The 23,384-nt window shown below is 51.5% G+C and overlaps 9 protein-coding genes across 9 annotated transcripts; 5 read left to right on the forward strand and 4 right to left on the reverse strand.

Moving 5' to 3' along the window:
- Positions 1–778: 778 nt before the first annotated feature.
- Positions 779–2,075, forward strand: COCCADRAFT_24852 (uncharacterized protein; the record flags this gene model as incomplete). The annotated part of the gene is made up of 4 exons (XM_007712373.1): positions 779–844; positions 907–1,279; positions 1,386–1,430; positions 1,531–2,075. 4 exons carry the CDS (start codon positions 779–781, stop codon positions 2,073–2,075), a joined length of 1,029 nt encoding a protein of 342 aa, XP_007710563.1.
- A 2,681-nt stretch (positions 2,076–4,756) lies between these two features.
- COCCADRAFT_3598 (uncharacterized protein) lies at positions 4,757–6,328 on the reverse strand (the record flags this gene model as incomplete). Its single annotated transcript, XM_007712362.1, has 3 exons — positions 4,757–5,562; positions 5,625–5,907; positions 6,035–6,328. 3 exons carry the CDS (start codon positions 6,326–6,328, stop codon positions 4,757–4,759), a joined length of 1,383 nt encoding a protein of 460 aa, XP_007710552.1.
- Positions 6,329–7,232: 904 nt separating this feature from the next.
- Positions 7,233–8,264, forward strand: COCCADRAFT_3599 (uncharacterized protein; the record flags this gene model as incomplete). The annotated part of the gene is made up of 1 exon (XM_007712363.1): positions 7,233–8,264. One exon carries the CDS (start codon positions 7,233–7,235, stop codon positions 8,262–8,264), a length of 1,032 nt encoding a protein of 343 aa, XP_007710553.1.
- Positions 8,265–8,565: 301 nt separating this feature from the next.
- On the reverse strand, positions 8,566–11,389 carry COCCADRAFT_35308 (uncharacterized protein; the record flags this gene model as incomplete). The annotated part of the gene is made up of 3 exons (XM_007712378.1): positions 8,566–8,695; positions 8,754–11,001; positions 11,107–11,389. 3 exons carry the CDS (start codon positions 11,387–11,389, stop codon positions 8,566–8,568), a joined length of 2,661 nt encoding a protein of 886 aa, XP_007710568.1.
- Positions 11,390–12,079: 690 nt separating this feature from the next.
- COCCADRAFT_91705 (uncharacterized protein) lies at positions 12,080–13,741 on the forward strand (the record flags this gene model as incomplete). The annotated part of the gene is made up of 3 exons (XM_007712379.1): positions 12,080–12,679; positions 12,730–13,618; positions 13,668–13,741. The coding sequence occupies 3 exons, from the start codon at positions 12,080–12,082 to the stop codon at positions 13,739–13,741; spliced, it is 1,563 nt and encodes a 520-aa protein (XP_007710569.1).
- An 809-nt stretch (positions 13,742–14,550) lies between these two features.
- On the forward strand, positions 14,551–15,522 carry COCCADRAFT_91684 (uncharacterized protein; the record flags this gene model as incomplete). Its single annotated transcript, XM_007712380.1, has 2 exons — positions 14,551–14,784; positions 14,836–15,522. The coding sequence occupies 2 exons, from the start codon at positions 14,551–14,553 to the stop codon at positions 15,520–15,522; spliced, it is 921 nt and encodes a 306-aa protein (XP_007710570.1).
- Positions 15,523–16,534: 1,012 nt separating this feature from the next.
- Positions 16,535–18,007, forward strand: COCCADRAFT_91670 (uncharacterized protein; the record flags this gene model as incomplete). The annotated part of the gene is made up of 1 exon (XM_007712381.1): positions 16,535–18,007. The coding sequence occupies one exon, from the start codon at positions 16,535–16,537 to the stop codon at positions 18,005–18,007; it is 1,473 nt and encodes a 490-aa protein (XP_007710571.1).
- A 114-nt stretch (positions 18,008–18,121) lies between these two features.
- On the reverse strand, positions 18,122–19,572 carry COCCADRAFT_35312 (uncharacterized protein; the record flags this gene model as incomplete). Its single annotated transcript, XM_007712382.1, has 2 exons — positions 18,122–19,441; positions 19,516–19,572. 2 exons carry the CDS (start codon positions 19,570–19,572, stop codon positions 18,122–18,124), a joined length of 1,377 nt encoding a protein of 458 aa, XP_007710572.1.
- An 899-nt stretch (positions 19,573–20,471) lies between these two features.
- On the reverse strand, positions 20,472–22,867 carry COCCADRAFT_91690 (uncharacterized protein; the record flags this gene model as incomplete). The annotated part of the gene is made up of 2 exons (XM_007712383.1): positions 20,472–21,571; positions 21,625–22,867. The coding sequence occupies 2 exons, from the start codon at positions 22,865–22,867 to the stop codon at positions 20,472–20,474; spliced, it is 2,343 nt and encodes a 780-aa protein (XP_007710573.1).
- Positions 22,868–23,384: the final 517 nt, after the last annotated feature.

Genomic DNA, 23,384 nt, shown 5'->3' on the forward strand with positions numbered 1-23,384 from the left:
TGTATTTCTTTGCGCTATATAGGTCCAAAGTGGGCTGTTTTGGGCCATAATGTAGTGGTTTTGGTGGGGGGCTTGGCAAAACTGTGACACGAACCCGTGTGTGACACGAACCCGTGAGGTACGTTAGTACTAATTATATTACTAAGTAACTTCTATGTTGATGAACAGAGTGCTTAGCTGCTCAGTAACGCTAAGAGTTACTTACCATAGAGTAGGCTACGCGACTACGGCGCGGTAGGAAGCATTGAGGCGCGGCGAGGCGCATCCTTCAGCTCCAGCAGGCTGGTTACTGGTAAGCAGTAGTGTTGCGATACGAGAACAGCATCTGGTGTTACTGCATAAGCCGATCAAGCACAACATTCCTGGAACGCTTTGACGCTATCATCAGCATATGTTCAACTGTATCATATCCGACGTCACTTATCTAGCACAAGCCCCAACACGTCAGTCACCCAATGCAGCCTAGCTCAGCCCTATCGGTGTCGGAGCTATACCATACCGAGTGCATGACATCACAATTCTAAGACTATGTCGCAATGCCCTTTCCATACGTTTGCACATGCACATGTGTGCATATTAGTATTGAGACAGCGCAGATCATGGCTTAGGAAATTGGCATGTGGTGTGGAAGCTGCCGGCAGCGTCATAAGTATATCTTGCCCTCTTTTCCTTCTCTTTATCCACTATTACTTGGTACCCCTATCGACCTCCGCACCTAAGCTTTTGCTACCTGATCCTTTGAACTATTATTCATAGTTTACAACCAGACACACTCAACATGACTGGCGCACACTCTGGTTCCGGTCTTGGCGATGCCATCCGCAAGGGTGTGAATATGGTTCATGTAAGTCTTGCATATTTTGAGCTGTGAAGGAATGCCGTGGGCTGGTAGCTGACAGGTTTCAGGGAACCGGCGAAGCCATCCGCGGCAATGCAATGTCCATGGTTGACGAAGCAAGCGGTGACCAGGCGAGCGCAGTCAAAAACCAAGAGATTGCCAACAAGGGAGTCGACGAATGGGACCGTGGCTACCGCGGTCATGCCACAAGTGCTGGTGTTGCTCCTACCAATACCACTTCCACGTCTACGAACTACGGTCCACACGACTCCAACATTGGCAATAAGCTGGACCCAAGATTTGATTCCGACACAGACCACAGGGGAACAGCAACCGGCTCTACCAATGCTGGCCCCCACTCGACCAATGTGGGCAACAAGCTTGACCCGCGCTTCGACTCTGACCAAGATCATCGAGCTGATCCTACTTCTACAATCGGTGGTACGGGATACGATGCACGCAGATAGATACAGTCTTATAACTTAATATCATTATACCCTTCACATCATGTCTCTCCCGTGTTTGATACTTGTGCTAAACGTTTTAGCTGACTTACACACATTTCTTCCTCTCCAGCAAACCGACGGCACTGGTGAGTCTCAGTGTGTGCACCAAGTTACACAATCCCCGTTGCGAACCATTTCAAATCTTTCTATATGGTTCCGATCAATCCATAAACTGATCCTCTACAGACGATAAAGAAATCATCTGGAACCTCTCAAATGGTCTCAAAGATACCTATCATGTATCCCATAAACACCAGCACGGTCCTAACCCCCCACACGAGCATCGTGGCTCAATAGGCGCACTATCCGGACTGGAAGCAGCCAACAAACTCGATCCCATTTTCCCTGTCGGACCTGACGCCGAATCAATGAAGTATACAGATCACGCAAACATCCACCGTCTCCGCGGCTCGATAAGTGGTGCCTCTGGCCTCCAGGCTGCACAGAAACTTGATCCCCCTATTTTCGAGCCTGCGCATGCCTCTGATGAAGTGTTGGCTCGTGGACCAGGTCATAACCAACCTGAACCGTCATACTACCATCCAAAGCCTACGTACAAGAGCAATTTTGCCAAGTCGCTCGATCGGGGTGTCGGTGTTGAACGACTTCAGCAGCCAGATAGCGCAACTAAGGGGTCGAGAGCAAATCCTATTGAACACATTGCTGGGTCTGGTACAACAAAAGGCGAGACAGGATCAGTGCCGGGTACTCAAAAGAGCGAACCTCGCTAGGCAAACTCTGCTTAATCGGGAATGAGATGGCGGACCGACAACTCTCTTGACAAGGATCCGGCATCACTACAAATCCTGAAACAGGAACAGGGTCTGTGCATTGTCTTGTTCTGCCTGGACACGTCTCCTGGGGTAGAGTGCCAAAACGTCTTAGTGCCAATTCGTGTCACATGTCTTAAGCCTTCGGTTCATTAGGTACTGCTACCATCTGACATAGCTCTTGACTTTGTTATCCCCTGTTAGGTTGAGAATTCTCTTTGTTACTTGTGGCATCTTGCCTGCACTACCACATCTTTGTTAAGAATCTCAAGTACACAATCTATTGTATAGATGGCTGTCTAATAGAAGTCTTCTAGGTTGGCCTTGTTATACCAACATATGTAGCCCTAGCCCTAACCCTTCCTACTCACCATTGCCCTTGCAGGATCCACCTGAATTGAACACGGCGTTGAGTTCTTTACAGATTGATTTGAGTTTCACTTCCTCCACAGTGTTTACTACACAACACGTTCCAACGTCAGTCTAAAATCAATGCGTTAGTTCAATGTAGATGGAGGATTTAATAGCATGTAAGTCATATAATGGGAAGATCATAAATAGAGTGAAAGCATTTTCGTTCGACCTCGGCAAAGTCTGCCCATTCGCACCACACTTTCTTGCCTGCGAGTACGGGGGCAACTCCCAAAAGGATGGTGGAGACGATAATAGTGAGTTTTATATTTAGCTTGTTAAGGAAGAGATATATTATGCAGGTATTGTTGTTGCTACAGATTTGGACTAAGTGTGAATAGAGTGATTGTGTACATAAACTCTAGTAGTCTAGGAGTGCTACTCAGACTGTTATATGTTGGTCTTTTATATACCATGATGCGACTATTTAGTGGATGTATTACGAGTGAAGAGAGAGAAGAAAAGATAGTGGCGAAGTACAGAGTATCTAATCGTGATCGCACGAGCTTAAGTAACGACTATGAAACACAACGCGTAGCTTATTTGGCTTGTGGTCTACCTTTTTGACATATTGGTGGCGTAAATAGTCGTGTGGTTGGCTCGGCGAGCCCGTCCGATGCAGTAAGATCAGCACTAGACCTATCTGTAGCAGAAGATTCGAGCCAACAAATCTTACACATGCTCCTCTGCGTTTACACTTTGTTGTCGGTAGACTATCCCGTACCCTCTCTGTTGTTCTACGATGGTCTAGAGCGTCGGCAGTGGCTCGGCTACGGGGATTCTAGGATATCTCTATGCCTTCACGAAACGGGACGGCGTTGACAACTATTCAAGTTTTTTTGTTATATATATATATATAGAAAATTGAGACTGGCAGCGAGAGTGTGTACATATATCCTATAGCTTCTGTAGGCCTCTCTGGCCTATTGGCAACACAGTTTGTAGGTGAAAGTGAAGCATCACGCGATGTGCTGATCTGAGAATGCGAACTCGAATTTACAGCAACGGCAGCAGATCCACCCCACACTCAGGAATTTCTCTTGGTGGAACGAACAGAAGTAAGCCGAATGCGAGTAGTCTCTATTCTCCACCACTAGCAACCCGCTACGCCTTTGGATACATAGTTTAGAACAAAACTCTACTTACTCAGGTTACAGATTCCCCATTATTTATAATTTTTATATCATATGCATGAACCTCTGCAGGATATATATTTCTGTCATAGTTTAACGACCAGTTGATGAAACTATGGGCTTTCCTTTTCATCTTGTCTATATATTGGCTCTGCATGAAAAGAGAGTCCTTCTCTACCACTTTACCGATACCAACTCCTTCTGCAACCAATAAAACAAGAACAATCATACCATCTTCACATCTCACAAACCTACTTCTTTAATCCAAAGCCAAGTCAGTTCCTCAGAACGTCGCATTTAATCTTATAGAAGAAAAAAAGAAAAAGCTGACAACCTAAACAAATCAGAATGCATATAATTCCATTTGCCCTCCTTTTCAGTTTCGCAGCCGGCAGATTCATACTACGATCCGACTCAGAGCTTGCTCAATTGGCCGCCAGTCGCACCTGCAGAGACGACAACGATTGTTTCGCTAATTGCGAAAGCAAGGAGAATTGCTACTCTGCTTGCTGCGACAGGCAAACGGCAACGTGTTGCCTTTATGGTTGCAATCCGTGCCATAGGTGTTGCAAGGGTACTCATTTTGCAGATCCGTGCAATACTTGTAATTAATAGGTGATGGGTATGGGGGGAGGCTTAGAGTTGAGGTTAAAGGAAGACTTACTCTGTGATATGACGTAGCTAGTGTCGGATATAAAAATAGTCAACGGCGTTTTCTTTTGGATCTGCAACTCGACATGTGTTCATGGCTCATCCTTACTAAGTCGCAATTAAGCCGGAGCGGTATATTTGTTGAGAAAAAATCACTTGAATTTTCTCTTAATTTCCGTAGGTTCTCGGGCCAAGCAAATCACTCAATCGAACGTAGTTTTTTTCTTCAAGCATTCTGAGCACTGAAGAGCGAAAATGACGAATGGCAGTATTAGTTGATAATATTATACCGAAAAAAATCTCTATCTTCTATACAACTATGTACGCCAACTGTCTCTCCCCTAAAAAAAACAGTGCGATCCATATGAATTGGAAGAGAGAAAAGAAATGAAGGAGGAAGAATAAGGGGGAACACAGAGAGAGAGAAAGAGAAAGAGGAAGAAAACCTCAAGTCGGTCTCGCCGGCCCCGCAAAGCTTTCCCTTCTCCCCCAGTTCCTAGGCTGTCTCTTCAAAAATGCACCCACGGCACCGAGATACCCCTCATGCCTCAGGAAATATGCTTGTCGGGTGTCCTTGGACCAGAAGCGAATGGCGTATGACAGTGTGTTCATAGTTTGTGAGTGGCCGCCGATGAAAGAGCCGCCGAAGTAAATACGCGGTAAGCCATGTTTTTCGGCGTGTAGATGAGCGATCTGGCCAATGTTGTTTGAGACAGCATACAAGAGGGATCGCGCCATGTCTTCTGGGCGGAAGGAACCAGGGGTGTGAGGGAGCTCTGAAGAGCCCTGGACATGTTCTGCTTCTTCTCTGCGCTTGAGGTCCCCGTTGCAGCCGTCTTCTGCTTCGCGCTCGGCTGCACGCTTCATCTTGTAGACTTTGCCGAAGGAGGAGGCAATGTGTGTGCTTTTAAGGCCGATCTTGTTGTAGGCTTGGCCGTAGATGTCGCCGACGAGGAGGTCGACGCTGGAGTTGTCGCCGTTTTCGGCGAGTCGGAGCATGTCGTCGAAGCTGCGGGCGCCGGTGAGGAGAGATAAGAGGCCCCAGAGTGTGCCGCCGCCTAGTGATGTTCCGCCTATGCGCTCGAATTGTCGCGGGCCTGAGACTTTGATCATGGAGACACCGGAGCCGATGTTTACGAGGAGGTAGGGGTAGATGTTCGGTGGGTCTGGAGGGTGTGGGACGAATTGCATAGGGCTGTCTTCGCTGTAGGTGAAGACCTCATCGGGAATCTCGTTGATGAAGAAATCGAGGCCTGGATAGCGCCATTGTCAGCAGTGTTCTGTCGCAAGATATAGACAGCGGCAATAATCATACCTATGATCAAGCACTCCATTTCGTCTTCCCGTATGACCTCTACATCTAGCGCCTGTGTGATCTTGTCATGGTACTTGAATGCGCCTCCTCCGGTAGCCATGATGCATAGGTCCTGCGACTTGGAATCATTGTGCTGCTTCTGGTCGTCCTTGAGCTTGCGCATAAACTCTATACATGCGTCGATGCGATCCGTCTCGAACTTGAAAAAATTCAGTCGTCCGCCTGCCGCATCGTCGCCTGGTTCGCGCGAAAAATATACGAGTTTGGCAAGGGAGCCTCCGATCTACCAAGTCGCATTAGCATGCCGCTGCTTATACTTTTTGCCAGGGGCTCGGCGCGGGAAGAACGCGACAGTGCATGGTCGCGTGCCGGGCGCAACAACAAGCAAAGAATCGCGCAGGAGCACTCACATCAACAGCTACATGGCTCACAACCGCCGTGTGGTTGGGAAGTCTAATGTCGTGGGGGTCGTGCTCGTAGTCTTCGCTTTTCGGCGTATCCGGCTGCTCCTCGTCGACTATGAAAGCGCCCTGAACATTGATGCGCACGCTACCCGGATGCTGGATGGTGTCCTGAATGTCGCTTTGGGCAGTAGTTCGCCTGGGACGTCCGTAGTCCGGGGTTGATGTGATCTCTATGGCTTGCGCACGCGATGCCTTGGGGCCGGTTTCACCCGTCGTCGCGGGGTCCAGTGCAGGCGACATGGCGACGGATGCTCTGGGTCTTGGCAGCGACTTTACTTTCTTGCAGCGACGGCGGCGCACGCTCGGAATTCGTCGGCTGGCGATGAAGTCGTGATGGGGGGATGATTGTGCGAAGACAGATGTCGGCATTGAGGTCGCTGCAGATAGCGATAGGCGCTCCATTTGTCCGCTTTGCAACGGGGCTTTATTCCCTGGGCAAGACGTGATCTGAAGTTCTGCGCAGAATAGAGCCCAAGAGGTTCAACAAAGTTCCGGCGCCTCAACTCAACTGCCAGAGCGAGCACAGCGCCGGGCGGGGGTCATATATCCTCTCCATGATTCCCTCCGGTGAAACGGACCTTACTTAGTGAGTCGAATTTGCGCGCTCACATTGCCGAGTCGGGGGATTGCTAAGCTCGGTAACTTCAGAAGCAGAGATGAGTAACATCCGAGGGACCGAATGGGGGGTTGTGGAGGTGGTGCAACAACTACCATACTCTCACTTCCCGTCACCCGTGAGTGATGGGCCTTGGAGTGCAGTATCAAAGTAGATGGCAGGTGTTTGCTGGGGACGCCTAAACATTCATGGGTGCGCATAGCCACGTGCCGCAGACACGCCTACTTGCACCCAGCTGTAACTTCAAATACGTCACCATCAGGTTTGCAGGTGCTATTCGAGAGTCTTCCCAATGAAAGACTCACCGTCCTTACCGCCTGCGAGGCACAGTGTGCTCCTGCAGACAATCGCGTACCACTATAGGTGCCGATGACGTCGTGCACCCGTACCCCGAAACTCTCGAGCCTCATAATCTCGACCAACTTCGGTCGAACACAATTGTCAACCAATTCACTTTGCATCGTACCCAGAATCTACTCCTCGTCATCTCTACTATTTACCAGGGGCTTCAGCAACAGCAACAGCACCATGTCGTGGATGGACTCTTGGTCCCGCCCGAGCAAACATGCCGTCACTCCACCACCCCTATACCTTACCGTCGGCGACTCAGTCCCATATTGCCACAGCTGCGGTCGAGTCATCGGCGACCGACGTAAAACACAAAAGGCCGCAGAAGTAAAGTACTGCTCAGCAAGATGTCGCAACAGCAAACCCGGCCCGATTGATCGCAAAATCGAAGCCACCTTCGCAGCCCTGCTAAACGGCGCAAGCGTAGAGTCGTTGAAGGAAGATGCCGGGGCCGAGCCTGCCAGTGATGGCGTGAAGATGGACCGGAATGAAGAAGACCATGAGTATGGAAAAGGCCGCAAAGGCGAAAAGAAGCACAAGAAGAAGTCCTCCAAGACGACAAAGGGCGATCACAGGATCATCGTCGAATGCAACACTGTAGAAGAAATCGTCTTCCAGCGCGAAAAAGACCCCGAGAAAGTGTACGGGCGCCGTAAAAACCGCAAAGCGCGCTTTGTAGTCGAGAAACCAGAGGACTGGCGAAGCGTAGATATGATCGATCACCCTGCACCAGGAACTGCTTCCAGCGGCACAGAAGCTTCAACACAACCTCCGCCCCCAGATCTCACCAGCGACGAAGACACCATTTCAGACTCAGAGGGCGAGGCCGAAGGCGGAATCGTCTTGGAGCATTCCTCGCCGCCAGGAACCACCTCGCATGCTCTCCCCGACACAATAGAATATGGCTACGGATCCGGCAAGATCCGGCCGCCTCAAGCCCAAAACGACGTTAATGGCTCAGTCGGCGGCGAAAAAGGCTGGGCCGAGCGCATTGAAGAGACGGACGAGATGAAACTGAAGCGCCGCGAAGGCCAGCGCAAAGCGGATGAAAGGGAAATGGTGCGCAAAGCTGCGAGACGCGGATGTGCCTTTGGCTTTACGGTTCCCGACGAGCCTGAGAAGAGAAAGTGCGAGGCCGTCATGAAGGGTGCTGTTGTCGAAGCGAGCTTTGCAAAGGGTGAATGGGGTGTTAGGTGGCGAGAACGTATATAAGAAACATCAACTAAGCGCATCACATGGAAAATCTTGTACTTTATGGTGGAGAAAGAAAAGGTATGGCTCTAGATAGAGCCAAAATAAAACGTGCGATTTTATACGCCAAACGAGCCGTGGGTATCAAGAGTATCGGCAACTATTGAAGAAAAGAACGAGGGACTAAACAAGAAGGCGTTTACGATCCCCTCCCATGCCGCCTGTTGCGAAGCAACATTCCTCTTACACATAAAAAGGGGGGGGGGTTAAGAGCGAAAAAAAATGGTGACAAACTCATCATTAAAACATAATAACTCACCACTCATACATCTTCCTGACGCACCCACTCACCATCGTCGCGCATTAGCCATCCGCTTTCCACTAGGGCTGCGCCGTATTTCTCTTTGGGGTGGACAATGTGCTCGAAGCCTGGTCGGAGTCCAGTACCAGATCTATCCGTTGTTAGTATGTTGATCTCACAAACACAAATCCTGTAGATATACAACTTACTTGATCATGTTGAGCGCCATGTTCCTGACCTTGTCCTTGAGATTGACTTGCGTCCGGCCTTCCAGGAAGTTGCCGTTGCTCTTATCGTATGTGAGGATCGTTGAGTACTTGGCTGGGTACATGCGCATGTATTCACACAAGGCATCTTCCTCCTCGTTGGACCATCCTTTGCGGGGCTTGCGCTCGTTTCGATATCTGCGAGTCTGGAGCCGTTGGTTCTCCTGAGCAAGTTGACGTTGCGCCTGATAGTTTGAGGATGGAATTTCTTCAGTCATCTCAGGGGCTTCGGGCTCAGAGACGGAGTCTGCTTCCTCCGGCGGTTGTCGGGATGATCGGGTTCGGCGTGGAGGTTGATGACTCGGTGGGGGAGCGGATGCCGGAGGGTCGATACGAACTTTTTTGGTGACTGGAGCGTTGCGCCGGCGTTCTGGGACGCGGAGACCGCGGTCTTCGCTTTCGAATGCATCGTCAGAGTCGGAGTCGTCCATTGGTCGTGAGCGTTTGCGCGATGATGTCTCTGGAAGCGGCTTTGCTTTGTTTGTGTTAGACGGCTCTGGTGTAGGCTGTGTTTCGTCGAAACCATCTCCAAACTCTACACGCTGCGCAGTAACCTGTCGGTCGAATATTGATACTGGGCGATTCTCCTTCTGAGGTTTCCCCACAGCTTTCAAGCGTTTGAGTAAAGCTGCTGAACTTTGCGGTGGATTAGACGCGACAGGTTCTCCAGATTGGTCTTCCCTTTCCTCGGTAACCTCTCCCGGCTGTGCTTGATCCTGTGGGTCTTGTGGGTTCTCTTCTGTTTGCCGCTGTTGTTCGTCGTTTTCAGGTACTGGCTGAATGCTATCTTGTTCCGGGGGTTCTGCCAGAGGCTCTTCTTCTCCTTGCACCTGTTCTTCTTCTTCCTTTGTTTCTGCTTCCGCTACTTGTTGAATTGGCTCTTTGCTCTGTTCTTGTCGAGAAGGATTGACTTCAAAATCTACTCCAGAGTCACGTTCCCTGGCCTTCAGCATATCAATGGCACGAAAGTCTACAGCAGCATTGGGATCAAACTTGCGACTGCTACGTCGCCTCTCTCGTCCAAATGAGGTCCGCTTCCTCCGCGGCGATTCTTGTGGGATTGACTGGACATTCGCTTGCTCAATCACAGGCTGTGGCTCCTCGAAGAGCTTCTTAACGTCGCGCGCAATTGCCGCTGCTCCACCAAGATCCTCAATCGCCCCAAGCAGCTCCTTACGTCGCAGACGCACCCACGCTAACAAGCGAAGAATCGTTGCTTCCCAAGGAAATTTCTCTCTCAGTCGTTCCAATTCGACAAGCTCGCCACGCTGCAACGAATCCTCGTCCGTTAGAAAGAAGCGCCGAATCTCATTCAAGCGCGCTACAACTTGATCTTGAAGTTCCTGGGGTAGTGGACACTCGTCGCCTCCCAATGCTGCAGTGTTCCAACCACGAATTAGAGAGCCGTCCACAGCTTGTGATGACTCTGAGCGGAGGAAGATTTCGCTTATTGTTTCTTCAGGATCGAAGTCGAGGCTGTCGGGCAATTTTTGAAGCACCAGTATCGCCAGTTGGGTCCGCAGCTCCAGTGCAAGCAGGAATGTCTCTCTAAATAGTCTGCTCTCGCCTTTACCAGACGGTTGTGCGTTAGGGTCTAGTGAGCGCATGAATTGTACAGGGAAAGTGTTGTCTAGCCGTCGTAGCACATCCCACATGGTCTTGTCATCTCTGTCGGAGTAAATCATTTGTTTCGCAAAAATAAGCAAGTTCGTCAGGTATAATATGAGATCAAGGCCAGCATCCGATGCGGCAGTCTGCACGTCAGTGCCGAAGAGAGCGCGATGGAGCGCGCGGACATGGATGTAATCTTCGCTCTTGAAGTGCTTTAGATGCACATTCAGTTCTATCTCATAGTCAAGATACTCCTCGGAATAGGCAGAGCCCGGCTTCTGCATCTCTTTTATATTTCGTAAATCGTCCGGCATAGACGCACCGCTGGGCGCAATGTGTTCCAAAAATTCGTCCGCGGAATCGCAAAGCTTGCGCAAGTGTTTTACAATGAACCTGGACTCCAAGAATTCGGCCTCGACCATGCTGAAAGAGGAAATCGCAGTGGTTCCAGACATTTCGGATATGGCGCCGGGGGAACGAAATGGCATAGGGATTTCTGGAGTTGCGTGTTCAGGCGTGCCTGGGGGTTCAATCTCGTCGAGCGCTAGCTGGGTATCTATTTCTTCTACGACAGTGAGGTCTAAGGCACATTTATCAGCCATGGGCGAGTCTAGCAACTGGTAATCAAGTCACGACTGCGTAGGATTGTGCAGATGATGTAGCGGGTCGCAAAGTGACTACTGACCTTCCAACGCTTCTTTCGTGGCTTCGCGCCTTGTCTGACGCGCTTGAATTTCCTCGCTCTCATTGTCGCCGGTTACGGTTACGGAAGTGACGCTTCCCTGGCGCGCGGATCGACGGGCGGGTTTCTCAGCAGGAACAAAGTCTGTTATTTCGCGACTTGCACTGCGCAAGCTTCTTGCGCGTGATGTGCGCGCTGTTTGTGACGCGGTAGTCTTGGAGAGAGGTAGTTGTGGGGTAGGGGTTTCGCGTCGGCCTGCAGACCGCACACCTCTACTGTCAGCCATTAGGATTCGAAGGGGCACGTTGTATCGACAAGCAGAACATGCGGCGGAGGGTGCGTGGGTGGCGCGACCAAGTGCTGACGGCGTATGTGAGTATTAACGGTGGTGACGCTGACTTGTTTACCGTCTGATGCGCGACTGAAGCTGACTAAGGACGCCCGCCCAACGGGCAGTCACGTGGTCGGAACCAGCCATGAGTCAGCACCGGCCGTCGCAGTCTAGGGGTGGGTCTCAAACGTGGGCAGGGGGGAAGCCAGTGAAGACGTGCATACGAAGCGTTTGAGGTCGAGACGGGACTACGGCATTCAAGGGATGTTTCCGCCTTTGCTCACTCCACTGTCAGAATTCCCTGAAAAGAAAAACACCCCCTAAACTAGTGCCTGAGGTGCTTGCGTACACACTCGGACTAAATATAATACCTGGGCTGCCTGCACGCCTGCGCCCTCCTCCACACGCCGCTCACCCCAGTGTAACTCGACTGGCGTACGCCCAAACGCCAAGCGCGCCCGTTTCCAACTCGAATCCAATTAACTCGTTGCACTTCCACATTCCTTCGCCACATCTTCTTCTGTTCTCGTCGCTCTCTACATACGTACACTTACGACCCTTTTCCTGCCTACGCTTCAATTCGTCGCCGAGGACCCTTTCCTTGCCCTCTTACCCTCCCTCGCTCACATCCCAATTGCTTTCGTCATGAAATTACGACAGCCAGGGCCGCAAATCTTGCTGCTTCTCCTGCCCGCTCTACAAGTCCTTGCTACACCCAGCCCAGTTGACACCACCACCAACAAACGACTCGCGCGAGCAGCCGCACCCGCTTCCGCTGACGCCACCCTTCTCGCCGAACTCCCTCTTGCATCCCCGACAGTTGCAAAAGGCACCAAAGATGCACCCGTCGACGGCCACGATGGCTTGCCTCATCACGGCCCATATGTTGCCGACGTACCCAAGGCTCATGGCAAAGCTCCAAATGTCGTAGAGGACCTAGGGGCGGCGAAGAAGCCAACAGTCTCATCCAGCACCGTTCTGGTCGACGATGTGCTGGATGGTGACAAGAGCGTCATGCAAGATCCCACACGGAAACTGGCTACGGGCAGCAAAGGCACCGAGGGTGGTGTTTCTGCAAAGGACAAGGAGCGTTTGGCGCATGAAGAAAAGACGGGTTCGAAGATGGAACAAGTTCCTGAATCGCCCAAAGAGGCGCCTCCTCACCCAAGCGACCAGAAGCAATTAAAGGGAGATGCAGGAGATGCAGCAACTTCTTCGCGCGTACTCGGCGCAGGCGGATTGGAGGTAGGGTTCAACGTGGCTACAACTACGACATGATGCTAACTTTACGACAGAAACCCACCGACCTTCCCGAGTCTCCTCATGACAACCCCCTCCCCGTTCCAAACTCAGTTTCCAGCAAAGATCCATTAGACACTTCTTCTTCATCCAAGACACCCTCTTTGACACCTGGCGGGGATGCCGACGCCGGCGTTGTACAGCCCTTCCACTCCTTGATCCTTGCCTTTACTATGATTATATTCTCGGAAATCGGTGACAAGACGTTCCTTGTTGCAGCTCTCATGGCCATGCGACACCCACGGTTACTCGTCTTCTCTGCCGCTTTCTCTGCTCTGGTAGTCATGACAGTGCTTTCTGCCGTCATGGGCCATGCCGTCCCTGCACTCCTGTCTGAACGCTTTACGCATTTTGCCGCCGCCGCTCTCTTCCTCGTCTTCGGCGTAAGGCTCATCAAGGAAGGTCTCGCCATGAGCCCAGATGAAGGTGTTGGAGAAGAGATGCGAGAGGTGGAGCAGGAATTGGAAGAAAAGGAGCAGCTTGCACGACACCAGGGCCGCCGAAAGGCTTCCGTCTCTCCCTATGCTTTGGAGTCTGGCCGTGGTGTACGACGCTCACGATCGAATTCGCGACTACCCGCACCTGCTCGAAGCCCCTCCAGCTCACCCGACCGCATGCCGTCTCCACGCGGAGGCTCAATGTCCAGCACAATGGGTGCTGTCAACAACCTATTTTCTTTGCTTCTCAGTCCCGCTTGGGTTCAGACGTTTGTCATGACATTCCTCGGAGAATGGGGCGACCGTAGTCAGATTGCCACAGTTGCCATGGCTGCTGGTTCAGACTACTGGTATGTCACTGCTGGTGCCGTGGTAGGCCATGGCCTGTGTACTGCAGGTGCCGTCATTGGGGGCCGTGCCATCGCTGGCCGCATTAGTATGCGCAATGGTAAGAACATCTCTCTCTGTTTTCTTAAAGCATGTCTAACATTACACAGTGACTCTTGGTGGCGCGATTGCCTTCCTCGTCTTTGGTGTCATCTACCTTTTCGAAGCATTTTACCTCTCTTAGAGGATACGATCAATCAATAGCATTATCGGGCGTGTTTGGATGGAAAGAATCACGGGCTTGGACTCCAATACCGTGCCTTTTCATATGTGTGGCTTTATTTCTAAGTATTTTTAATTTTACCTACTGTTTCTCTATGCACGACTGTAAACTTTTCAAAAATATGTCCGGATGGGGTATCTAGAGGATTCCAGCAATGAAGCCTACACAATATGATCTACTGTCTATCAAGTTGCAACTTTGTTTGAACCATTGCGGGTCCCGGATTTAGTGTTTTCAGATGAAGCCCCTCGCATGGTTCGAAACGATTCTTGAGGCATATCGTATAAACTTTCGGTATAATTACACGCCCAGCGGTGTGACAAGAATAAGCTTTTAGGACAGGCGCCATCGCCATGATGTGGTAGTGCAGGAAGGGTGATGGAGTGGAGGCATGGGCTTGGCGCTAATCCCTGCCTTCGCCGCGGAAGAGACCCGCTGGCCCTTGCAGCACTCGAGCTCCATGAACACTTCACGAACAAAACCTCCTCTCTATCCAGCAGTTGCCCTATCCGTCGTCGGGAAACACCGCTATCCGCTCTTGCGCTCTGTGGGCATTTGCGTCTGATCGACCGTCTATCATAGTCCGCTACTTGGCCTCTACGACAACGCGCGTCCACTTGTATCGGCACCTACGACTTGCGCAGCACTCCATCTCTACCCCCAAACGTTGGTGCTCTTAGCCTTTGGCTATGGTTTCGACCACATCCAGCGCAATGGTGCCACAGCGCGAGCCTCCTCGTCCGCCACCGCCGGCGGTAGTCGAAGCCGAAATGCAGTGGATATTCACAGAAGAAGAGCTGCTTTTGGCGCCGTCGATAACCGATGGAATGGCTGCGGAAGAAGAGCGGACACTGCGACGGAAAGGCGTGGGCTTCATATTGCAGGTGGGCATGATGCTCAAGCTCCCACAGACGACTCTGAGCACGGCTGCCGTGTTCTTCAACCGCTACCTGATGCGAATGAGCCTCAAGCCACGGCCTGGTTACAAGCCACTTCACCATTATGTAAGTCTACGTATAATGGCTCCTGTATCCGAGCGCATCTAACATTACCAGCAAATCGCTGCGACTGCATTATTTCTCGCTACCAAAGTCGAAGAGAATTGCCGCAAGATGAAAGAACTCGTCGTGTCATGTGTCCGGGTTGCCCTTAAAGACCCCAACAAGCTTGTCGACGAGCAAACAAAGGATTTCTGGAAATGGCGGGACACCATTTTGTACAGCGAAGATGTTCTACTTGAGGCCCTATGTTTTGACCTCAACGTTGAATCGCCATATAAGATCATGTATGACATGATGAAGTACTACGGTGTCGAGCACAATAAAAAGCTGCGCAACTCGGCCTGGGCTTTTCTCTCCGACTCGACATCCACGCAAATGTGTCTGCTGTTTCTCTCACGAACAATTGCTGCAGCATCGCTGTATGCTGGCGCGCGCATGGCCGAGGTTGAGCTAAGCGACGACGAAGGCAAGCCGTGGTGGGAGATTCAGCACGTCCAGCTGCGCGACATCAGAAAAGCATGCAACCTGATGGCCGATCTGTACGAGAAGACGCCCGACAAGGACGGCGAGCCTAACATGTACGCTGGGCTTAGAACACCCGAAGATGGCATCAACTTTGGAGACACGCCTAGGAGCATGGAAGGAGTCCAGATGACCAGTCAAAGCCAGCCGACTGCTAACGGCACTGCGGATGGGAACGTGACGGAGAGGGGCAGCGAAGAGGGCGAGTTGGATGGCTAGGAGTCGACTTCCGCAAATTATATGGCTGATAATGAGTCGTCTGTCAGTGAGGATTCGGGGTTACTTGAGCTCGACTATTCGGCTGATAACGAGTCGTCTATTGACGAGGACCCGGACTCAACTTCTGTTATTGAGGAACTGCGATCGGCCTTTAGCGACTCCTCATCTGATGAGTCTTTTGTCAAGGCGGCGGGTAACAGAACATGTTCTCCATCAACACTAAGGTAGAAGGGTTTGTCTTTGTGTGTGTGAAGTTAGTTGGAAAGGGATACGCGCTGCGCACGTTTGTATGTGAAGCGGGTTGGGTTGGGGCGCAAACAGGGCGTTTTTGGGAAACAGGGGCAAAGATACCACTAGGGGATACACATTTTTACGTTCCCCATTATTATTTTTATTGCGCCTTGGAAAATGGATATTCTTCATTATAAATATTGCTATCTTGATGTGTCATTGTGGTGATGTCTGACATGCTTTTTTACCTTAATTACTCCGCAATAAGCAACGATAAGCGCGCAGCATTATCAGTAGTGCGAAATACGAAAAGCTGACATAAGCCCCCATATAACTTTATCTTCACAGCAGAGGCAACAACTTACTTTGGCAAAAGTCAACTTGGCGCATACAAAAACATGTGTTTCTGTTGCCTAGATAACAAGATGCCCTCCCACGTGCGAGCCGTTATCGTGCCGTATCGACCGTATCTCGTACCCATGGCGCGCATGACTCGGGTAGACTTTCCATTGCCGAGGCATCTTTTAAAGGGTTGGAAATGCGAAGGAAACGACGTCAAGACTTTTGCACCCTTATTTCTTAAACGCCACGTAGAAAGGAAACCCACCTACTGTTCCTTTTTTGATTTGAAGGCCTGACACGTTTGATACTATCACTTTTGAACTTGGGATATATAAAACGTTGCTTTAGAACGGTTGCTTGGAGGCGCATGCATACTTGACTCTCAGATTCCACTACAACAAGAAAGAAAGAGAAAAGGGGAAGAGAAAAAGAAAAGAAGATGGACTCCTCGCCCACATCCCTCCTCAAACTCCTCCTCCCACAAACCCCCTTACTCGTCAAAACCGCCCTCTGGCACTCCCTCTCCCTCACCCCCCAATCCAGCAAATGGGACTTGAAAACCTCGCTCACCGTCACCATGATACGCGAGATGATGGGGCCGAACGCCTCTCCTCAGCCCATCGGTAAAACCCAGCGTTTTACACTACGGGACCCGGGTGTAAAAGGGAAAATGTGGGTTAGTAAAGTCAGCTTGCCTATCCCGGGTGAAGACGATGTGCGGCAACTTGTCTTCAAAGCGATCAAAGATATGGGTACCGGGGAGGAAAAATGGGAAGAACCCCTGCAAAAGGGACTAGAAGCGGAGTGGAATGGGTATCGCGCTGCAGCGAAAGAGGGGGAAGGGGAACCGGTGGGGATGGACGAGAAAGAGAAGTTTGAGGCGTTGATGAAAGAGACGACGGGGGAGACTACGGTGCTTTATTTTCATGGGGGAGCAATGTATTTGCTTGATCCAAGTGGGTATCGTGGGTTGGGAGCACGGATTGCGCGCGAGACGGGCGGACACGTATTCAACGTGCGATATAGATTATCGCCACAGAATCCGTTTCCGGCGGCGCTGCTGGATGCGTTTACGGCGTACCTTTCGCTCTTATCGCCGCCGCCCGGTGCATTCCACGAGGCTGTGCCAGCTAGTAAAATCGTCTTTGGAGGGGACTCGGCGGGAGGACTGTGCTGTACGGCTCTCTTGCAGCTTCTGCTGCAAATTCACAGGAGCACGCCCGAGGGAAAAACGCCTACGGTGCGCTTTCACGGCAAAGACGTCGAAATACCGCTTCCGGCTGGCCTGGCGTTGACCTCCCCTTGGATCGACATCACGAGGGCGTTACCGTCTATAGAAAACGAAACCACATTCGATTACCTGCCGCCACCCAGCCAAACCGACAAGAGAGATATCCCAAAAGATGATGTTTGGCCTGCTAATCCCCCCCGTGCGGATCTCTACTGCGACGCTAGTGCCTTACTACACCCCCTCGTGTCTCCGCTCTCCGCACAAGACTGGTCGGGCAGTCCGCCCTTGTTCTTCTCCATCGGCCAGGAGATGCTGAGGGATGAAGCTGCTGTCCTCGCTCAGCGCGCTGTCAGGCAGGGGGTAAGTGTTACGTGGCGCGAGTTCGAGGCTATGCCGCATGTTTTTGCGGTGTTGTTAGAGGGGTTGGGGGAGAGTGAGGTGCATTATAAGGAGCAATTGGAGTTTATAAACAAGGTTGTCGAGGGAGCCAAGGAGAAGCTAGACAGCACCGCAGTCCTAATCCGCGCAAAAACACTAAAGAGAGAAGACAAAGACGTCGCAGCCGGTCTAACGCAAATCACAGATGCCGAAGCCAAAGAAATGATGGTCAAGGGAAAAGAAAGGATTGAGAGGAAATTCGCACGGGGTAAGGATCCAGCGGCTGAGAGACCTATGTTGTAAAACACCTCCGTCTCGTCTTTATGTAACTAGTTCATTTTCATAGCTAGTTACCCATTATTCTTCTTTTGAATTTACAAAATTAAACACACAAATATATATATACCAACCCCACCCTTACTCCCCCTTCCCACCCCCCCTCCTCCTCGCAACCCCCCTCTCAACCCCACTCTCCAACCCAGTTCCTAGTCCTGAATCCGTAAACACGGCCTCCCTCTCGACCCCCACGGGCAACGGAACTTCAAGTAAGAAATCCTCATCCTCATCATCCGCTTCCGCCTCTTCTTTGACTGGGATATCTTTAAGCACAGGTTCATTACCAGCCTCTTGCTTCACACCGCCAGACGAACTATACGAAAGGGGATACTGCGAGGGCAAGGTAGGAAACGTGCGACTAGTCTCACTAAACGGGGTGCCAGGATCCGTTTCCTCTGCTTTAATTTTCTTTTCCTCCTCCTCCTTGCTTTCCTTATCATCCTCACCCTCATGCGAAGAAGACGAAAAAGAAGAACTAAGCACCGTAAATGCCCCCCAAGTAACCACCAGCACCCCCATCTCCATTCCCCAAAACCCCAAAATGCCCAATATCCCGCTGAGAATCCGGTAGCGATACATGACCCAGCGTATCCCCTCCAGGCGCGCGGTAATCTGCACGCTAGCACGATACACTTCGAGCGGGAGTTTGGACCGGAGTTCGAGACGCAGGGAAGAAGGAACGTTGCGGTAACCAGGCTCGAACAAGACCGATTCCATCATTTTGATGCGGACATGTTCGGATTCTTTGTGCATGCCTAGTAAGTACAGCGGGAGGCGCATGAGACGGTACATGATTTCGAGCACACGACTCCGATACGTCAGTATCGCCGGTCTCTTACTCCTTGCAAGCACTGCAGGAGTCTGAGATGTTGTTGTTGTTGTTGTCGTAGTATCGTCCATCACAATGTTCTTCTCGGGAGTAGTACCCGGCGCACCGCCTTGACTATGGTCTTCAACATTCCACTCTTCATCCCAGCCCAACAAGTGTTTTACACCCTGCCCTCGCGTCGTCGGGCCACGGAATTCCAGCCCAACCATCCAATTCCCGGCTTTCAAATTGGTTTCGCTTCTAGGCAGGTCGAGTTCAACGACTACGTCGTATTTCTGGCGGTCGACCAGTCCCGGTATGTTGGCGAGTCCGTACGGCCATTTGGTCGTCTTGCCGGCTGTCACGCCATCGGCTGGTGTGGGTGCATGGAGAGAGTGCGGAGTGTGATCGTATTGCAGATATACGGGTACGACGATGCCGCGGACGGGGATGTAGGCGTAGTAAAAGGATGAATAGGCTACGACGGCGAAGCCAAAGAGGATGGTGGATGCGATGAAGAGAAGGGCGGTGCGTAGATATGTTCGTAGCAGGGCTGGCGATGTCGCGATGCGAAGGGGTAGAAGGAGGGAGTCCTAGATGTTTCAATCATTGGTACGCGTGGGCGGAGAGATGCAATCGTCGCGACGACGGGCCGGGGACACCTTACAATTACAACCCGTACAATTGACCTGTCCTGGTGAACATCATCTTCGAGTTCCTCCATAGCCACCCGCTATACTACACAGCAGACGTTTGTGGTTGTTAGAATGCGTTTTTTTTTTCACACGCGCTTGATCTTCACATGCTGTCGCGCGCCACACTTGGGGTTGTGACGTAGCTTGCACAGACCACATGCACTAAACATTTGCACATCACTCCACCACTTCACAACTCAATCAAAACCATCAAGTCATGGAATAAAGTTTTCATTCAAGCAATACAGCAGTAGAAAAGAACCCGACCCTAATCCTACACCATGTCTGTTGCCTATCCCATTACCCGACTCCATACAAAGAAAAGAAAAGAGTACACGATGGACCCGTGAGCAACCCCGTCGGCCTCTCAACGCCATCAGGTCGACAGCCTGCAAGCCGTGAACCCAAAACGCCAGAGGAAGCAGAAACCCCATTTCAGATCGTGCTTGCGGGTGAAACACATGGCATCATTCCCAAAATAGCCTGTTTACTCCTTTGAGGGAAAACAAGTAGCCACACAGGAAGAAGATGGAAATAAACAGTCGCTTGTAAATCAGGAACAAATGAAAAAAAAAACAAATGAAATTCGTCAGAAGCGCGACGAGGCTGCACTAGCCGAACCAAGCCGGTGCGTAGCCGCGTACTGTAATCTCCGCTCTAAAAGCCAGTAGTATCCCGCAACTTTTATCCGGACCGTCTAAAGGGCCCAAGAGGAACTTTTGGAAAACATGCACATGCATGATCAAGTCCGTACTAACGACATAGCCGTGGGGAACAGCTAGAAGTAAAAGGCCGTGGGTATCGTAACATCGTAGGCAAACCTCCCCTAGTCCTACCTCTTCCTCTTCCTCGTCCTTGCTGCCCATCGTCTGGCATGCCGTGGTTGATGTTTGTGGCGACAACCAGTGCCGAGTGTGTATGAGTGTGTTCAGGAAAAGCGTCCCATTCGAGGCGGTCCTCGAGGGGAGCCCATGACCGAGCTTTGCAGTCGGCCCGTAGCCTTAGTAACGCCTGATAGGGGCGAACTCTGGTTCATGTTGGTGTGGTTCTTCAAAGGCGACTTGGCCACGCGGTTTGATCGCGAACGCTTGCGAAGTGGTGTGATCAACGCCTCAGCCGACTTTCCAGAACGAACCGGACGTGAGACCGAGGCTCGAGCTGCTGGGTCTGACGGCAGAGATGCTACATCGCGGTAGCGGTTTTGGTTGGTACGGAAAGCGGTAACGACACCGCGATCAAAGTGCTCAAGCATGACATCCGAGGTCGTTCTCTTGCGGGTTTGTGGGGTGGTAGTCGAGGGTGCAGCCGGAGTCGAGCCATGGTTTGCCACCTGTGAGGTTGCTGGAGTTGCGGGCACATCAGTGTCGTCGACATCTTCATCCTCGTCGAGATCGGTATCATCACCGTCAGAACCAAAATCCATGAAGTCGGTAATGTTGATGTCATCCTCGTAATCGTCACTCGAAGAACCATCCTCGTCTTCGTCAACGATGCCCATGTTGCCGTTGGAGGATATGCTTACGAAAGGATAGAAAGCCTCGGGAGGACCGACGCTTTCGCTTCCAAACACAAAGTCGTTTGGACCAGACCCAAAGATACCCGAGAGCATGATGTCGGTGCTGAGGCCGTTGTTGAAGACCTCGTTGCTGACCTCGCTATCAGAGGCATTGTTGATTTGCGCAACAGAGTTCCTAGGGCTGTTGTTGACGGTGCTGCTAGTGCTACTGTGATAGTCTGTTAGAGGGATCCATGGGATCAGCACTGTGCGAGGACGATAGAAGCTGACGGCCTTGGTGGCACGGTTAGTGACGGCAATGGCCTGGTCAGTCTCGTCGTGGATGAAGATGCCGCGCGTAGGGGGAATTTGGCGACCGACAGGCCGCGCGCTTCGCTGAAAGGGCTTGGGCGTGCTGGCGCGCGACCCGGGTGCTGAAGAGGGTCGGTGCAAGACAGACTTGTTTTGGGTTGGGGTGCGTGGCAAAATGTCGTTTTCAAAATCTTCTTCGTCAGTGGTATCACCCATGTCGGCTGAGAATGTATGTTAGTCAGATGGTCAAAGTTGTCGTAGGGCACTACCATACATTCATAGCCGCTAGATTCGCTCGACTCTCCCTCGGACTCATCCGAGTTGTCGAGCTGAGTGATACGAGACTCGTTCTGCTCAAAATCCCAAAAGGAAATGTCAGACTGAGGAGAAGCCATGTCTCCATTGTCATCATCGTTGTCCATCTCAAGCAGCTGATGCAAGCTAGGCGGGATCTTGTCTTGATCCATGAAGAGATCTGGAAAGATGCTGCTATCGAGCTCTGATGACTCTGAGCTAGAGCTATCTGACATTGGAACATCGTCATCGAAGCGGACACGCTTGGCAGAGCCGTCTGAAAACTTCCTCTTTGCCATGGGGACGGGTGATGCGGGGACAGCTTCGGGCTCAAAGAAGGGGGTGAAGCCAAAGTCAGGAAGCCCCGCCATAAAGGCATCATCTAAGGGAGCAGTGACGTCGAAGATGTTGTCGCTCAGGCAGCTATCAAGGCTGAGGCGGCGAGCATCACGATACTCATTGAGAAGGGTAGTAGCTTGCTGCTCTTCTTGCAGGATGTAGCTCTCTTCTTGCTTCTCCATCAGCTCCATGTCAGACTCATCGTCATCAGGGACGAGATTGACGCCACTGTAGTCTTCATCGTCGGTCTCAATAGCGTTGTCATTGGTCTGTGCGTCTTCATTGTCGGTGTAGGTTAGCAGGGGAACACTGGCGGCATTGCTCAGTTTGCGAGCAATCTTGCGCCTGGGAAACGACTCTTGATCGGTCGAGTCATCGCCAAAGAGAACTGAAGTGCTTGAGAGATTACTAAAGGTACGTTTCTTATTACTCATTAGTAGTTGGTTCACGGGGTGCTTGCTGGGTACAAGGCGCAGCCCCGTTGTTTGGGACGCGGTCTCATCGTCTTCAGCGTGAGACTCGTCGTCATCTACAGGGTCGATGCGGATAGCAGGCTGCTTTCCCTTTCCCTTTCCTCCCCTGCTGAAGCCAAAGGGACGGGCAGGGACGTCGTCGGTGTCGGTCTCATCATCCAACTCGTCATCTTTTACAGCACTACTGTCATCGTCCTCGTCGTCTTCGTCGTCGGCAGCGCCTTCAGTGGCGGATTGGTCACCGCCACGGCCTTCAGAATGGTGTGTGCTTCCTGATATTGTGTCTGGAGATGTGGACCGTTGGTGAGTGCGGTGGATGTCTGCGGCAGCGTTGTGCGATGGGCTGCGGTCTTGCTGGTGGCGGTCTGAAAGACCCTTCATGGATGGTCGGGTGTGTGTCCTATGCGCCATGGTGGGCTGTTTGTGTTGTGGAAATTTTTTTTCACTCTCTGTTTTTTTTTTCCTTTGATGAAAATGGTGGCGGTGGAGTAGGTGAATGAGGGTGTCGGAGAGGAAGAGAGATGTGGTTGGTAGGGCGGGTAGTATGTCACAATTGGGGTTATGTTCAAGAAGGATAGTGTGTGGGAGAGAGTAGGTGTACTGTGAGGGGCGTGTCAGGGCGTGGGAACTATGCTGGGGCCCTTTGAGCTTCGTCGATCTTGCAGCAGCTGTGGAGCAGGGCTGCAAAAGACAATGGTGGAATTTTTTGCTAGCGCAGGCGGGACGATTGCCAATTGAGTGGGACGGATTGGGGCAGAGGGTACTGCACGCAGTCTGGTATTGGTATCGTCGAGGAGATTGGGAATTCCGTGAGCTGTCGGGCTGATGCAGCCCGTGGGTGGGGCTGCACCAGGAGTTTAGAGCTCAGCGCGTGCCTGCGGCATTGTCTCGACGAAAGGAGGAGTAGGGATGGGGGGGGGTCTGGAGT

The sequence above is a fragment of the Bipolaris zeicola genome (assembly GCF_000523435.1).
Source record: "Bipolaris zeicola 26-R-13 unplaced genomic scaffold scaffold_43, whole genome shotgun sequence".
In the NCBI taxonomy this organism is placed as follows: Eukaryota; Fungi; Ascomycota; class Dothideomycetes; order Pleosporales; family Pleosporaceae; genus Bipolaris; species Bipolaris zeicola.